The sequence below is a fragment of the Nilaparvata lugens genome, chromosome 7 (assembly GCF_014356525.2).
Source record: "Nilaparvata lugens isolate BPH chromosome 7, ASM1435652v1, whole genome shotgun sequence".
Lineage (NCBI taxonomy): Eukaryota > Metazoa > Arthropoda > Insecta > Hemiptera > Delphacidae > Nilaparvata > Nilaparvata lugens.
This window is the reverse complement of record NC_052510.1, coordinates 30,353,056-30,371,850: the sequence shown is the minus strand read 5'-3', so window position 1 is coordinate 30,371,850 and position 18,795 is coordinate 30,353,056. Positions and strand designations below refer to the sequence as shown.

The window sequence follows — 18,795 nt, the reverse complement described above, 5'->3', positions numbered from 1 at the left end:
TGGAGTTGGAAAGGATTACATTGACATCTAGGAAGTTGATGGAGGATTCAGAAATATTCCAGGTGAAGGAGACAGAGTAGTTGGAGTTGGAGTTGATTGAGGAAGTGGGAGAGGGTATCATGTCCATGAGGCCATATGAGGAATATGTCGTCAATGAAACGGAGCCATATCAGAGGGGATAGGGTTTGTTTGGAAAGGAAATCCTGTTCAAGGAGGCCCATGAATATGTTTGCATAGGATGGTGCCATCCGGTGCCCAGGGTAGTATCCTGGGTTTGAATATAATATTTATCTTCAACAAACCTGAAGGCATTGCTTGTGAGCACCAGTTTGGCAAGGTTTACTAGGAAGGTGGTTGAAGGGGTGGAGAGTGTGGGTCGTGAGGAAAGGAAATGCTCAAGGGATTTTAAGCCTTCAGAATGGGGGATGGAAGTGTAGAGGGAAGCTACATCAATGGTAACAAGAAGGAGTTGTTGGTCAGTTGGAAGGAAATTTCAACCTCAAGAAAATTTTCAGTAAAAACAAATCACTCACCTCCGATGAAATCCCAACTCCACCCTACCTTGCAAACGCCCCCGCTGTAAAACCTGTCCCATCACTGATTCTTCCATCTCCTTTACCAGTCCTATCACCAACTACACCCACCAAATCCATTTCCTGCAACTTCTGTCCTGCCTTCTACATAGGTGAAACCACCACTGCCTTAAACCTCCAGATCAACAATCACAGGGCTTCCTTTAAAAATAATACTTCCCTACCCATGGCTCTGAGCACAACAAGAACTTTGAGATGCTTCAAAGTCAAAGTCCTTTCCACCCTCCCTCCCACAGCCCCCTCCATAGACTTCAAGACGAAAGAATTGGCTTTTATTTGGGTGCTTGGAGCTGCTTCCAGTCCTGGTCTCAACAGACAGCAATAGTACCATAGCTATCAACTCTACACCTACTGTTCAATTAAATTTCATCATAGCATAATAAATTTCACAGCTATCAAATATAAATTAAATTCTCAATAAAAATAAAAAATAAATTTAATTCAAGTTCAATTCTACAATTCCTTTCTCCAATTTTAGTCTAATTCTTTTTTGATTTCTAATTTTAAATCTCCTCTTTTCTATCAATTCATAAGCTACACATTTCCTTATTCATAACCCACTCAAATCTTGAATCTCCCGTTTGTAACCACCCCCTAAATACCCCAATAATATCCCCTGACTCTGTACCCTTTTTCTCTCCATCCGTCTGCACCGCGTAATCTGTGGTTTCTACTGCTACAATTGACTCTCCCTGCTCTGTGGCCGTAACCGTTGGATTTCAAACTGTACCACTCTCTCTGCTCGGTTGAGAAAGGGAACACAGTTCCCGAAAATTTCCGTTTATAATGTAAGTTTTTAAGTGTTTTCAATCTATTTATGTCTTGTGTCTCCTGTTTTAATTTATATTACAAACTTTAAAGTGTTTTCTGTTATGTGCTCTATATATATATATATATATATATATATATATATATATAATATAAATATCCTCAACCGAGCAGACTGCAGTTTGAAATCAAATGGTCGAGTGCACACGACCATTTGATTTCAAACTGCAGTCTGCTCGGTTGAGGAAGGAAACTCAGTTTCCGAAAATTTTCCGAAAACTGAGTTTCCTTCCTCAACCGAGCAGACTGTAAGTTACAAACGTACAGCAGACTGTAAGTTAGAAATGGGGGAAATTTTCGGAAACTGAGTTTCCTTCCTCAACCGAGCAGACTGCAGTTTGAAATCAATGGGTCAAATCGTGTGCACTCGACCATTTGATTTCAAACTGCAGTCTGCTCGGTTGAGGATATTTATATTATATATATATATATATATATATATATATATATATATTATATATATATATAAATAATATACTTATTATATATATAAAGTAAGAAGTATCTATATATAACTTAAGTAAGAAGTTATATACTTCTTAAAACACTTTAAAGGGTGCTATATATATATATATAGTCGAACCTCCACTTAACGAAATCTTCTACACAACTAATTTTTATCTGGTCCCATGACATTTTAGAGTTTTTGCTGCTTATTTACCTCTATTTAACGAATTTCGGACCTCTCAACAACAAAATTTTCTCTTGACTTCAACATACAAAGTGTAGTGTGTATAGGAAGCAGACGGTCATTTTCAAGGAATTCTTTAGTTTCAGCGGAAAGGTCAATAGACTAAAAATAATGGAAATTCAGGTAGGAGAAGGAAGAAGATAGAGTGGTAGACAGTCAATAGAGGGTGAAACACATTTCGGAAATTGAATGCAAGTTACTGGAAATTGAATTCCAAGAGCTTTCAAGTTGAAATAAAATTAATATTTTATCCAATTCCCTTTAATATTCTTATTAGTTCATAAAATGTTTCATCATCATTTTCCCATTGTTTCATCATTTTGTAATTTGGGGTGGGCTCTCCGTATCAATTTGCGCCATTCTTCTCTGCCTTCTGTCTTTTGTCGATGGGCTCATTATTATATACAAGGCAGGTGAACAACTGGACTTTTTTCCCATTCTTGCTTTTGTCACACATTTCAATTCTTTGAACTGACTATGATGATGATGATGATGATGACTGTGACGAACCTGAGGAGAAGAATCCGTCAGGTCAAGAAGTTCTAGAGGCTTTCAAAAGTATCAGGCAAGGATTTAAACTGAAAAATAGTGTACTAGACATGTCCGACTGTTTGAATAAATGTGAGTCGTTTATCAAACATTATGTTTTATTCAAATGCAAAATTCAACCGATATTACTCACTTTTCAAATATAAAACAAAAAAATAGGAAATTTGGGTTATTATAGTATTTATAGTGAAGATATTGACAAAATAACCGTATTTTGCGTTCCATCTAATAGTAGTGTAAAAAGTTGAAAAATATTGCTACAGAATATGTACTTCGATTAAACTCTACTAATAGAACAAATCAAGCTTTCTGGAAATAAATTGGTGAGTTTACTTATTTATTACGTTCTACAAATATTCAAAAAACATGTTTTTTATCGACAGCATGAATTTTCAAATTTCCATATTAATATTGGCCTAATAGGTACCCTACCCTACCTTTATTTACCGCCGTGATACGATATTATAAGATCCATATGATTATGATAGTTCCCTTGACAGAACCTCTCAATAACGAATACCTCTCGGCAGCGAATTTTTTCTCGGGATAATCGACTTCGTTATATAGAGGTTCGACTGTATATATAACTATTGTTTTTAGAGCCACCAGAAGCTGTTGAAAGAACACCTGCGACAAGCGACCGCAGAGAAGACATCGCTGGAGGAGACAGTGGCGGCTTTGAGCGAGCGAGAGGAGCGACTTCTGTACGAGTTGGCCGACGCAAGGCAGGCGCTCTCCGCTCGCCAGGACGCAGTGCACATCCTGCAGACGCAGGCGCAACGCATGGAGCAGCGCTACTCGGCCGTCATCGACGAGCTGCAAACGCTGCGACACTCACTCACTAGTGCCGAGGTCGAACTCAAGCACTTGAGGCAGCTCTGCGATAAGGTATCCTAACACGTCATGTCAATTCAAAATATAATATTTTTGGACTTTGAATTGTGTTCAATCTGATTTAGTGATAAAACATATTTACCTATTTTTACTTTATAATTTTATTTAAATTCGGGAGAAAATTAACACAACGATTGTTTCAACTAATGTATACAGTTATGAATAATATTGTATAGTTGTTATATATTGTATAGTTACATTTTTAATTATAAATACTTATTATTATAGTTTTCAACTATGTTTAATTTTCAGTACTATACTATACAATTGAACGAGCGTTAGCGAGTCATTGTCAATCTTTGGGTTTGTATGTTCTACAATAACGTTTTAACAATTTGATCAATCAGCTTCAAATTTTGAGCACGTATTCTTCGAACCTTTTTTACAGGTCAGGTTCGTTGAACAACAAAATTGACTCACTCCTTCGTCCATTTTCAGGATATAGAAATAACACTGAAAGTGCATAAGAAAAAGTTTTTTTGTGATTTATCATTCAGTCAGCTGAAGAATTCATTGCATGCAATTACATCAGTTTTCCCATTCATTCATCCATAACATCAGCTGAGGCTATTCTGAAGCTATCACATAGACAGACTTCATGTACTGACACAAGATTTCAGCTGGTTAATATCCAACATAATATTTACAACTTTTACATAAAAAAACTGATACAGGTTGATATATCAATTTGCGTTTTTCGTCATTCATTTTCTCTTGCAACGCTGTATCGAAATCATGTATAATGAATTTGGATTCATATGAGGGACAAAGATGCTGAATCGAAAGACTAATTTTTGAAGAGCAATTTTTCATTTGAAATAAGAACCCAAATGAAACCCACTGTCAAATATTATTCTTGTAGAAAAAATATTTAGCTGTATCCATCATATTTTCACCAACTCTATAATTAAAATTTGCGGGTTTCAAAGATTACAATACAACAGTTCTTGAGCGAGTTCTCAAACCCAGTGGGACACTAGTGTATTAATGTTTCTATATTTACATTCATGTTCCGCATTTACGGCGAAACGCGGCAAAAGATTTTTATGAAATTTGACAGGTATGTTCCTTTTTGAATTACGCGTCGACGTCACATTGGTTGTGATAAGGTTTTTCAAATTTTGCATTTTTAGGATAATATAAAAAGAAAATGAGCCTCCTTTATTTGCAAATATTACCGTAAAAATTAGACTGAAGAATTATTCATGACTAGCAGGTAACCCGTGCTCCGCAAGGGTATAATTAAAAACTTGGCAAACTGAAAACTTGACCTACTGAAATCTTGAAGAATTGAAAATAGGCCTATAACCATCCTCGGTGAATTAATTATCTATATGCAAAATTTCAAGTTAATCAGTTGAGTAGTTAAGACTTGATGATCCGCCATTCGTGAATTTCCTATTTACATGTATTAGCCGATTCTTTCCTTTATTATATTATAGATTTATATATATAGACTAGCAGGGCACCCGTGCTTCGCTACGGGAATTATGAGATAGATTACTTTTGCGAGATATTTATAATCCAAATTTAATCAAAAACGTTATCGTTTTTTGAGATTCATCATACAAACAAAAATTGCTTGCTGGATAGAACTGGATTGATAAATTAATACAGTCTCGTCACTGTCATAGAATTTAGTATCCGGAAAAGTGCTCTCCCTAGATGAAAATGTTAACATATGAACATTATTGGATGGGAGACGGGAAGAAGAATGTACATTATAGGAGCCAAACTACACCTAGCTATAGGCCTATTCCTAGTTTCATTCAAATACATTTCTATAATACTTAGCAAAAAGCAAACATAACGCAATGGTAACAACTTAGAGAAAGAAATACAAATAAAAGGAAATTAACTCAATTACTAATATCTTATCTCAAATAAATGAATAATTTTCATCAAATAAGAGCTATCTCATTGAACTTTGCCCAGCTCCTAACCAAAGGTCCACTTCTCTTTATGTAGTTGAGTATATTAAACCATTCATTGGTGATTATATTGAAGGATTTGTTGTCTTAATCACATAATTAGGAATTGATATCAACATTTTGATTTCAGCATACCATAATATTTGTGGCGCACATAGACATTATAGAATATAGAATAGAAAAAATGCTTTATTATTCAAGTTAATACAATACAATATCTTCAAACACACATTTACGGCTTGATTAAACAATCGCCAGCTGGAAAGTTGGGGAAACCAACAATAGCATTCTTCTTACAGTAACAACTCAGAGAAAGGAATACAAATAAAATGAAATTAATTTAATTGCAAACATCTTATCTCAAATAAATAAAACATGAACATTTTCATAAAATAAGCAATCTCACTGAACTTCGCCCGGCTCCTAACTTAAGGTCTACTTCTCTATAGTTTGTGGAAAATAAGTTGAGACTTAGCCCTCCAACCGAAGAAATTACAAGGTTCCTAATTCGTGTAAAATTGCAACTTTCTCAAATTTCAAATTTAACGTCAGAATTGGATGTAGAATATCATCCCCGATATCCTATTAGTGCTAGAAAAGATCCAGGGTTGAATGATTGAAAGGAAATTTAACTTTTATGATAAAATTGCAAACATCGCAAAAATTTGTTTTTCTTTTGAATATCACTTCTCTCAGAATCATGGGGGGTCATAATGCGTAATAATTTTATATCAAATTAACGGGGAGAATGTCTCCTTTCTATTGGTGTCTTGATCATTTTTATTCAACCTATAGTTATTTTTAATTAATGATTATGTTCTTCAATGTCGAGACATTTTGAGCAGAAAATGTGAAATTTTCGACATGCTAGAAACTTTTTTGTTTCATAAGTAGGTGGTGAAAGCGAGAAAGTTTCTCAGAAATAATTGAAATTATTTTTTCCTACAGTTACCTTGAAAAGTGATCATTCCTGCACTGATTACAGAACGCAAAGAATCACTTTTCCGCACTAGTGCGCAAAGTATTACTTTGCGTACTCTTAATACTTTGCGTATTATCTTGCAGCCATCCCAATCAGCTGTTGACATTGTTGGCGTGTATTTTGAATGTGAATTTGCTCTATACATATTTTTTCTGAATTTCAAATAAAAAAAATGAGAACTCATTAAATTTTTGAATATTATTAATTATTCATTATTTCAAATAATATTTTTTTCATTCATAAATTGATTGGTTGAAAAATTATTTAGAAATTAAGATTTACTCAAAATTATTAAAATTTTCAAATTAATTGGATTAATTTAAATTTAATTTTAATAAATTATCGATTATTAATTTTCAATTGGATTATCAAGTTTAAAATAAATTAAAGCTGTATAACAAATTGAAGCTATAAATTATCAAAATTATACAGACAAACATTTGATGGATTTCAGCCATCATTTTACCCATAATCAACCACTTCTCATATTCAACTGTAACTGTAGGAAAAATCTAATGTGAAATACGTGCGCAAAGTTCCTCTGCTGCACTCAAGAAACCATTCCGCCCTTGCCTACGGCTCGTGCGTAAACGTTTCTTTCGGTGCAGCAAATTGTCACTTTGCGCACTAGTTGCACAAATAACTATTCTAATTGTCAAACGTACTCGGAAGAGCGTATTTTGGCCTTTTAGGAGTTTCAAAGTCAAGGATAGCGGCTGAATGGTGTGCCACCATAGGCTATCAATAGCTGGGATCAACAAAAACAAAATACAGAACGATTGAAAAATTCAGCAACTGCAAGCCGCACATGATTATGACTAGTAGTTCTGTGAACAGTAGACCTCACGCAGTATTCTCATCCACAAGTACCTGATTGAAACTATAGACCTTAAAATGGAAATACAGCAATAGACTGGCTTCTCCACACATCTGTGTAATCACTTGTCAGCTGATTTATGATGAATAATTCTATAGTCTGATTTTTACTCTAATATTGGCGTATGAAGGAGGCTCCTTTTTCCTTTTATATTATCCTTGAAATGCAAAATTTCCAAAAACCTTGTATATACGTCGACGCGCAATTAAAAAAGGAACATTCCAGTCAAATTTCATGAAAATCTATTACCGCGATTCACCGTAATTGCGCAATATATGAACATTTAAACATTAAGAGAAATGCCAAACCGTCGACTTGAATCTTAGAACTCACTTCGCTCGGTCAATGAGAATGACAACCTTGCCTCGAATAATCCAAGCAGTGTTTCATTACAGCCTTTCTAGAGGCAATCAGCTGCTTACATTTGAAATAATTTAGTCAAATATCTCGTAAATTCCCAGCTTTTAGCATACAATTTGGTATACAATGCATACCATGCAGACGCTCTCCTAACTTTAAAATTCCTTGGAGACCAAAATACGATCTTCCGACTACTTTTGACAATTGAAAACATAATTTCAATTATTTCTCTTTCTCGCTTTCACCACCTACTGGCTTGCAATTAAGCTGGATTCGAAATGAATTTGGATTCATATGACACGGATCCAAGATGGCAGACAAACGTTTAGAAGCGACAGAAAAGTAGTTTTTTTCAATTCGAATAGGATCCCCATGATACTGTCAAATTATTCTTGTAAAATAAATATTTAACTGTTTCCATAATTCTCACTAACCCAGTATAATTCCATGTTGCGGATTTCTGAGATCAATATAACAGTTCATGAGCGAGTTCTCCAACCCAGGGTGTTACCAGTGCATTTCTATTTATTGTAGTAAATTATACTATTTATTTGATTGTATCTGTAATGTCGAGTGGTTGAGTGGTTGAACCCGCAAAATAAATATTTTTTCAGTTTTATTTTCAACGCAAGATTAATCTTATTTTTTCTCTCAATCACTTTAATGATGAGTATTATTGTAAAAATAGAAAATAAAGAATGTTTCAAAATCTATCAAGAGAATCCTGTATGACTTATATGTGTTTTTAATATAATGGCTTGGAATTGTTAGAACCACTTATTCGATGAGAAACTAGATTCCATGGTTACACCATTATCAATCTCTTGTAAACTCCATCCAACGAACTATAAACTTGAAAGTACTGCAAACTATGAAGAGATCAGAAACTGTTCAGAATAATAATTATGATTATCTTTTGAGATTTTCACTTGCTTTTTTGTTTGCAGTTGGCAATGGAAAAAGCAGATGCTTTGGAGGAGTTGTCTCGATTGCGTGATGATTCAAACCCAGAACAAAATAGCGTTGGTGTTGCTGAGAACAGGAAAACATCTTTTGAAGCAAAACCTGAGCAAATGGTAATTTATTTTATGGGCTCTATTCAATCAGTATTCCAATAAGTTATATTAATGTCGTATCGAACTATTCTAATAAAAACTCTCGTTACATCTGTTCGGTGTTACCGTTAATATTATACGGTGTTTGATTCTGTATAATTTATGGTAATTTGGATTCTCATTAAAATTTTCAATGAGTAATATTTGATGTGCAAATATATTTACAATTGGCATATCAAATATTTGTATTCAGTTCGATTAATCATTTGAAATCCTGATTTTCAAATACTGGTCGCATTGTACTTTGTTATTTTAGTTCTTGAAGCTGTTGATTAGCATCGCAATAAAACCTTCAAAAACCATCCTTAATTTCCTTCAAAAAACCATTTGAAGAAAGCCATCACAATCTCTCATCCAAATCAAACCAAAATTTTATTCCTTCATCAATACAAAGAAAAATAATCTTCCATTGATTTTGATTTCTGATATTTATATTAATTTAATGAAACTTTTAAAGTTTTCATTCATTTATAGTACTACAAATGTATATACTATCTACAGTCTGTCTACAGTAGGCTACTTAGTTCTTAGTACTTAGTACTTACTAATGACATTCAATGGTGGCTTAGAACGTTCAAGGGAGAACAATACAACTGGGAGGTAGTTGCCCTTTCGCAGGTAGATTTATCATATTCCAGATCCTTGTGGAATGAAGCGTTATTACCGTTTATATTTAGTGACTTAATTCCATACTGATAATTATTATTTTCATTGGGGGATGTCTATTTCCATCGACGTTATAATTGTCAACTATTAGACATTCTATACTCTGTAGCAACGTGGTGTTCAGCAAAATGGTTCAAGATGCAGTGAAGGCTTGAATAAATATGATTTTATTGATGTACATTCTAATTGCGAAGCAAATGATATGCCGGTCGTGTGATAAAAACCAAACCCTCCAATCAAATGTTGAGTTTCACACAAAAAATTATGTTAGTATATATTGATTTGTTAACTCGTATCAGGTTATCAGACATGTAAAAATTACTCCAAAAAAACTCAATTCATTCTTATCAAACTTATTCACAAGATCACAACACGCAAAAACTTAATTACGCTTAATTAAACACTAGTACAATTAAACACATGTATTTTTGTTCTAGCTAGACAGGTATTACTTGGATTATCGATCTGTGTAAATGAAGTTATACACGATTCCAGTAGAATAATGTGAAAAAAAAATTTTTTCAACGATATTCTAGTTGAAAAATATCTATATACCTATATATGCGATACGTATATGTCTATCAATATCAATTAACGTAAACAGAGTTTCAACAATAAAAGTGAGATCAATTTCAATTTTCAACGCCAGAGCGTTGGTTTTGGGGGTAGGTGTTTAGAATATTTCTTAAGACAATAACTATTCTAATGGGGTAAGAGTTGTCCTATTGTGATTAATTGACAGTTTATGTTTTCCATTCCATTGGCGTCGAAGGAGAGTTATTGTTCTTCCTTGGTCATTCCAAGCCCCGATTGAGTTGGAGTTTACCCATATTATTCTCTATTCTAGCAAATACTGCAACGACAGAAACAAGAAGCAGAAAGGAGAAACGATATATTGGTGAATCATTTGGAAGAAGCGATGAGGCAGTGTGAGAGTGCCAGGAGCGAGAAGGACGCTCTCACTCGCCAAAACATCACCGACATCAAAAAGTTACAACAGGACACTTTGTTGTGGAAAGAAAGGTAGCAACCATTATATTAATAATAATAATATAATTTTTTATTATTACCATTATATTTATCAACTTGAAAATTTCAGTCTCATAATATTTATCTCGGTCAAGTGTTAATGGGAAGGATATCATAGTTTATTTTTCGATAATAGACATTGATACAGTCGAATATAGTCAAACTCTCCGTTTAATGTAGATATAACACGATTTTGCATCATAAGATTGCATCTCATCTTCATAATCCTAGTTTTTACTGGAAACATTCATAGGCGATTTAGTAATATTGTCAATTGATAACTAAGATCTGAAGTATAAATATATTTATATATATATATATAATCTATATGAATAAAGTAAACCAATATGTAATTTAGGTTATGTAATAGGTCCATGCAAGGATTAATTCCTTTAAGTACGGCCTGTCAGCTTGCACTATTAGAAGAATAATAAACATTAATAGTAGAATAGAAAGTTTTTATGTTATTATGCTTTATTATTATTATTATTTATTATTATTATTATTATTATTATTATTATTATTATATTATTATTATATTATTATTATTATTATTATTATTATTATTATGCTTTGTAAGTAACATTATTGTATTGCAAACATTTTTCTGATGGTGTGGGTGACAGAATTTATTTATATTTGTTGTATTGTTTTTTGGGTGAGGAATAAAATAATTTGATTTGATTTGATTTTGTTGTTTTTAATAAATTCTCTTGATGGATTTTGGTTAGAATAACCAAATAAGATGGTACTACAGAGTATTTTTCTGTACCGATACCCTATTTTAAGTTTGTGGTAATTTATTTCTAAGAGAGGAAAATTTTGTTTTGTCACACCCCAGTGCGAGTTGATTGATTATCCTTGAGCAGTGTAACATTTTGTGTGGATTCCAGTCGTATTATGAACAGAATGTCTTTCACTGTAATGGTGATAACATTGAAAATTTTTTTAATGATAGGTGTATTCAAAATAATCTAGAATTAGGACTTTATCAATCAGTCTCTAGTGTTCATGTAGTTGAATTTTCTGTGTGAATTTTTATCGCGAGAGATTTATTAATCTGTTGAAATATAATTTTCTCACATCAAGATTTTGCTAACTTGCATCCGGGAAGTCAGTCAGTTTTCAATTTCATGCAGGGTTGAGGTATCCTCACGGAACTGTATTTATCCGTTAGCGATGTCAAACACACTGATATTTGGGAATATTTTAAACTTGCATTCCCTCTTCCCACGAAATTATGTTCTGTCTCCACGAGGACCGTCGTCTCGTTGGTAGAAGGGGAACATAATCTAACTCCATTTCCAATCAAGCCGCGACCAGAATTACATTAAAATCCAGAGATAACTTCGGGCCTCGAGGGCCCAAAATTGATGTGGTTAAATTGTTAAAAAGTATCATTTTCCACCGAGGATTAGTATATGTTGAAGTGATGTATTAGTAATTAGTGAAGTGAAAATTCAATAGTGATGGATTTATACTTTCGAATGATGGTGAGTGCCATTGTATTTTCTAGCTTATGTTTCTAACCCCAAATTGACCGAGTCCCTAATTATTCATTTGAAGTAGAGAAATGAGTAAAACCCACGCTACCTTTGTAAGCATTTAGACTTTTTGATCAGAGTTGGCAAAATCTTACAGGCAGTTTTCTTGAGTTATAGAATGTGCAATAAATTGTTACAGACTATTTATTTGTCAAAATTACCAGTAGTTAGTTCAGCCAATAAACCTTGAAAGTTAGATAGAAAGCAAAAACATTGTTGTTTATGACTCGCCCTTCAGTATTAGAGTTCTCAACTGCCATCTGGGGTGGTTAGGGCTACATTACCATACAACATGAATATCATAGTGGAAACAGTCAAAGTGTGTATAACTTCAATATGTGGACATTCTGAGCAAAGCATATTCTTCAATAATCTGTAGTAACTAAGGAATGAGTAATAAAATATTATATTTCTCTTGTATTTTATAACAACGATACATTTTTATTGCAACTGAATTTTCGTTTTATAAATTAATTGAAAACTGGGTAACAGAATTAAAAAATCTTTTTGTAGTTATTTCATTCATAATATTACTGTAATTTGATTTATTTTCGTCTGATCACAGACTTACAATTTAGTAATTATTCTCTCTATTTTCTAAATGTTCAGGTATGAAGATTGTCTAGCGAGACTGGAACGAATAGAAGCAGAGTGCCAGCCACGCCTGTTTGAAGCACAGCGCACAATCGACGCACTTCGGGCCAGCATCAAACAGCTGCAAGCTGAAAAGCAGTTCAATCAGGATAACTGGAAAGCAAAAGTGATGGTAGTGTACCGTAATCACTATTATATTCATGACCACATTTATATTCCTAATCATTTATTAAGAATAGAAGATTATTATTATTAATACTAGTTTGATAGAAGACTATTTCTAGAAAAAAAAAAAAACTTTGCCATTTAATCCGCTATAATTAACATAAAATGTAATTCTACAAAAATGTACAGTTTTCAAAGAATCTGTTCACTCTATCTTACGCATTGATCCCTTTTGACTTGTGTAACCGCCCCAGATGAGGGTTGAAAGAGATCTCTAAATTAATACTTTCGGGAGTCATGCACTACCTCCGTAAACAAAGCCGTAGTGCATTCGTGTGACGTCAGCACAGGTAGGGCTCCTACACCAATAAATAATAATAATAATAATAATCAGTTTATTTCCATATCAAGCAAGATTACAAGATTGAAACCGTCAGTTTTCCTAATCTCTAACATTTTTTAAAAGAAACATATACGCTATACAGTACAAAGAAAAAGAGAGTTAAACAGTGAATCTATAAATTAAATTAATATAAAGAATATACTATTAATATAGTAATATTATATAATATACAATATCATATAGTAATATGATTAATGTTAGTAGTCACTAATACTATATATCGGCCTGTCTCCCAAGATCTTTCTTAATTGAGATTTTAATTGGTTGCCTTTCAGGGATTTGATATGCTCTGGCAATTTATTGAAAAATATTACCCCTTTAATAAATGGATCATTCTCTGTTAGTTTCTTATTTACCCTTATCCTGTGATAAAATTTAGAGTTTCTAGTGTTCTTGCTATGTATGTCACTTGAAGCAGTCAATTTATGTGAATTTTTGTGGATTAAGATATGGTTTTATATTTATAGAGAGCATAAACTGTCAATATTTTATAGTTTTGAAATGTAGTTCTACAAGAGTCTCTATATCCTAGTTCGAAAATATATCTCAATATTCTTTTTTGAACGAGAAAAAGACTATTCATGTATTTATTGGCAGCTCCTCCCCATTTCTCTATACCATAGGCTAGATGAGAGTACACACGATTCCATAATAAACCAGAAGAAGCCGATCTTCAGTTGAATATTTGGATAGCCTTTTAAGAATGTAGGAATTTCTATTTATTTTATTTGTAATGTAATTGATATGCTCTTCCCAGGTCAGTTTTTCATCAATGTGAATACCAAGAAAATTCACCTTTCCTTACTTCTAGTGGTTCATATATACGAGAGCAGTTTGGATCCAGTGAAAATTGGTTGCAAGCTTCAAAGAGCACAACATTGGTTTTTTCAGGGTTGACAGCTAAAGCAATGGAGTTGAAGTATTTTGTTATTTCTGCAAGAGCTTGTCTATTTGATGTCTCCAACTGTGCAGTTCAACTGTCCCATGTTAGCAGAGATGTATCATCTGCATATGATACTATTAGGCTGTTCAATATTTTAGGCATATCATTTACATAGATTAAAAATAAAAGGAGGGGTCCAAGAATAGATCCCTGGGGTACACCCTTTCTTACAATTTTCAAATTTGATCTGACTTTCGTACTTGCATTTTGAACCTCTAAGTCAATTTCTGTACATTGCAGCTGTTTGAAAGATATGTCTCCATAAGTTTCAATGATAGACCTCTAATACCATGTTTTGTTAGTTTTGTTAATACTATAGAATGGTCAACTGAATCAAAAGCCTTTGAAAGGTCAATGAACGTACCTGAGATAGGTTTATTTTGGTCAAAGCATTCGTAAATCTTTTGGGTGAACTCAGAAATTGCATTTATTGTGGAAAAGCCCCTTCTAAACCCAAATTGAAGTTTGTTAAATTTATTCTCTTTTGAGAAAAAATTTACAAAACGGTTGTAGAGTATTTTCTCAAAGATTTTGCTGAAAGTAGATAGAAGTGAAATTGGTCTGTAGTTACTAATGGTGGTCTTACTCCCTTTTTTATAAATTGGATTAACTATAGCTTCAGTGACTCTGGGAACACGCCTTTTTCAAGACTGTTATTGATTAATTTTGTTAATGTATCGAGTAGAGGTTCATAGCATTGTTTCAGCAGCCAGGGTGAGACTTCATCCCAACCACTGCTTCTTTTATTTTTTAGACTTAATATAGTCAGTAATTTCTTTTTGAGTAGTTGGAGCTAAGAATATAGAATTTTGAGTATTGAAGTTGGACCTACTGTTCTCATTTGAATTGTTAATATTAGTCCTACTATCACAGTTCAAGAAAAAGTCATTCAAAAGGTTGCTTAGCTGGCAAGGATCATTGATTTTATTTTCATCTTGAATTATTTCAATTACATTTCCACATTTATCAGGATCGCAGTTAGAGATTTCTTTTGCAATTTTCCACACATCTTTGGACATATTTTCTGATTTATCTATTCTATATTTATAAGAGTTTGATTTAAGCTTTGCAATCTCACTATAATATTGCTTCTTAATTTTTGTATATTACATTTTATGGAGAATTGAGCCTGTTTCTTTGCAAAGGATAGATGCGGCAATCATGTCGTCTTTTAGCTGTTTGCAGTAAGGTGGTATAGCAATAACTTTCTGAGATATTTTAGATACTTTTTTAACTATGGGGCAAGCCTTGTTGAGACATTCTAATAAATTCTGAAAAAAATAAGTTCCACATATCATTGACATCTTCATATGTTTCTAATCCACCCTAATTAATTTTCGCTAGTAGGTGTTTAAATTCAACTACTGACCGATGGGTTACTAGTCTACCAATCTTAGATTTGGTTGTGCATTTATTTGTGTTCAGACTGGTAGGGAAATTGCAAAGGAGTGTCTTACCATAGTGGTCAGAAATGAGATTATCCACAACCGTGGCATTACATTCATTTGGAGAAACATTTGTCAAGACATAGTCAATGAGAGTTGATGTGTTTTCAGTTACTCTTGTAGGACTAGAGATAAGATACCTAATATCAAATGAGCAAATTATATCCTCAAGTCGTTTTGTGTTTGCATCATTTGAATTCCAATTGATATTCAGGTCACTCAGTACTACTATTTTTTTGTATTTTTCTGAAGCCTTACTCAAAAGATAATCGAGTTTATCCAAAAACAAATTTATATCACCCTTTGGCGACCTATAGAGTCCAATAACCAATAGGCCAATGTTACTGATTAAGCAGCCGGCAGCCTCAAAATCCAATTCCTGACTCAAATTATTTACCCAACCAATTTATGTCATCTCAATGATATTATTTTTACAGTAGATTGATACACCTCCACTTTTGTGTGCTTCCCTGCAAAAGCTACTTACTAATCTATAATTGGAGATTTTCATTGTCAGAAGTTCATGCTGATTACAGCCATGTTCAGTTAAAACACATATTTCATAATCTTCCTCATTAATTTTGCAACTCAGGTATTGTACATTTTGGTGATTTATTTTCAGTACCGTGGTATTCACATTAGTTTTTGAAGTGGAGATATAACTAGAACACCTGGAGACCCTATCTTTCAATGTCTGTTGATTCGCTAAAAGCCTAAAAGATCACCATTCTCATTAAAATGTTGCCTATTGTTTATTTTAGTTTCTCTTGGCTTTTCTCGGATGGGAGAGTCTTGTGACAAGTCGTGAAGCGTTATTTGTACTGATTTACGTGGAGCTGCTTCCGTTGATCTGCTCTGTGACCTGTGCCAGTAGATGTTTTGCTAACACCGCCTTTCCTCTCCTGTTTAGATGAAGACCATGCTTGGTGAAATGCCATCTCCTGAGCAAGCAGTTTATATCCTTGTAGTTACGACCCATTTTCAGACGAAAATTGATAGGGTCGCACAATACACCTACCTTGGAACTATGATTAATGAGTCATGGGATAATTCTCAGGAGATCCGGTGTCGGATTGCAAAAGCCAAAAGTGCTTTCATAACAATAGGGTCTGTTTTCAAGAGCCATGACCTCACCTTGCATACAAAGATTCGATTACTGAAGTGCTATGTGTACTCAGTACTGTTGTATGGTGTTGAATCATGGACTCTAAAGCAAAACACAGTAGCAAAGCTCCAAGCATTTGAGTTATGGCTGTATAGGAGAATCCTGAGGATACCATGGACTGATAGGATTACCAATCAGGAGGTGTTGAGGAGGATGAATATGGCCCCAGAACTGGTTAACATCATAAAATTCAGGAAGTTGCAGTACTTGGGCCACATAATGCACAATAAGGGCAGATATGAGCTATTGCAAAGCATACTGCAGGGCAAAATAGAAGGCAGGAGAGCCCCAGGTCGAAGAAGAATATCCTGGCTGGCCAACCTGAGAGACTGGTTTGGAAAACCCTCCATTCAATTGTTCCGGAGTGCAACTAACAAAGTCATCATAGCCAATATGATCGCCAACGTTCGAAACGGACAGGCACCTTAAGAAGAAGTTACGACCCGGTTCACCCTTATAATCATTCAAAGTCTATGATAGAACGGAATTAGCATGAAAGATATCTCTGTTGAGTTCAGGTGCATCATATCTATGAGGAATACTGTAAACCTGAATGTTAGTTCAGCTTCCATTTTAAAAGTGTTTCTATTCCCTCGAGTACAGACAATTGATAGGGTTCATTACGATGACAGTCATTAGTTCCCCCCATCACAACAACAAAATCCTCTTCTGTGAAATCACTGATAAACTTGAAACCGTCCTGAACTATATGCTTGAGTTTTGCTCCTGGTTTCGAATATACAAAAATTTCAAATTCATCTCCTATATTAGTCAGGTATTTGCTTATTTCTTTTCCTTGACTATCGGATAGAACTGTCAATCTTTTCTTCTTCCTACCGGTAGTTAGGTTTTCAGTCTCATTTTTCCTTTCATCAATGCCCATCTGTTTTCTATTTTTATGTCGGTTCACTGGCGGTTTACACTGGTGGTCCTCCGCTCCCATCATGTATTCATTTACATACGTCTCACATGCAGAAGCTGACAAATCCTCCATAGAAAGCAGAGTAAATCTATTATTCATTGGAATAACATTATTCTCTATACAAAAAGTTTTAGATTTATTCGTATTTCTTGGCCTAATAAAATCATTTTCAGGATTGTTTACACTAGGCTTACTAAAATCGTTTACTCGTCCCATTGACTTATTTTGATTATTTATCAAGTCAATTATCGCAGTTTTGTTCAACAGGTCATCTTTCAATAGTTTTATTTCCGCCTCTAGAACCTCAATACTAGTTTTCAACATTCTATTCTCTTTCTCAGCCCATTCCTCATACACTAATCAGTCATTAAAATGCTCCTTTTATTTTTCTCTTCTTTCAGAAGCCTCGCCATCGACTCATTCTCATCTGATATATCTTTGAGCGTTTTCCTTAGATCACTATTATCCGAAATTACACTGTGCAGCTTATTCAGGACTTCAACAATATGCGGGATCACTTCAGCCACCGCATTGTCCGTTGATGTATCTGCAATACTCGCAAGTGAACTTCTGATATCTATCGCGAATTCTATCACCAAGTCGTTACACAGTTCGTTTTTTAAATCACTGAGTTCCAAACCCTGTTCGTCACTATTTAACTTTTGGCGTCTGTTCCGGGTTACCATGCGAAATTCAAAAGTAAAACACAAGCTGATATAGATCAGCTGAAATCAATGAATTTTTATTGGTGTAGGAGCCCTACCTGTGCTGACGTCTCACGAATGCACTACGGCTTTGTTCACGGAGGTAGTGAGTCATGGGACTAGCTTGATAAACAAACAAATTTTGCTTCCTATTCAACTTGTGAATTTTATTTAGATAATTAAACTAATTAAAATTTGGACAAAGAATAATCTGTAACATTTAATTGCATATTCTAAAGTCAAGAAAACTGTAAGATTTGGCCAATTTGCAATTCTAATTTTTCACGAAGACACTTTACTCATTTTACTACTATAAATTAATTATCAAAGACTCTATCAATTTGGGGTTGAAAACATGAGCTGCAAAATATGTCACTCGCCATCGTTCAGATTAT

General features: G+C 33.9%; 1 protein-coding gene across 6 annotated transcripts in view; it reads left to right on the top strand.

Moving 5' to 3' along the window:
• The window catches only part of LOC111046376, a 104,858-nt gene that overhangs the window by 50,364 nt on the left and 35,699 nt on the right, over window positions 1-18,795 (top strand). For all 6 annotated transcript variants that reach the window (XM_039432505.1, XM_039432506.1, XM_039432510.1 and 3 more), the window contains 4 exons: window positions 3,262-3,549; window positions 8,653-8,781; window positions 10,334-10,509; window positions 12,669-12,825. In XM_039432505.1, the coding sequence (XP_039288439.1) occupies window positions 3,262-3,549; window positions 8,653-8,781; window positions 10,334-10,509; window positions 12,669-12,825 (750 nt within the window). The remainder of the gene's footprint in view (window positions 1-3,261; window positions 3,550-8,652; window positions 8,782-10,333; window positions 10,510-12,668; window positions 12,826-18,795) is intronic.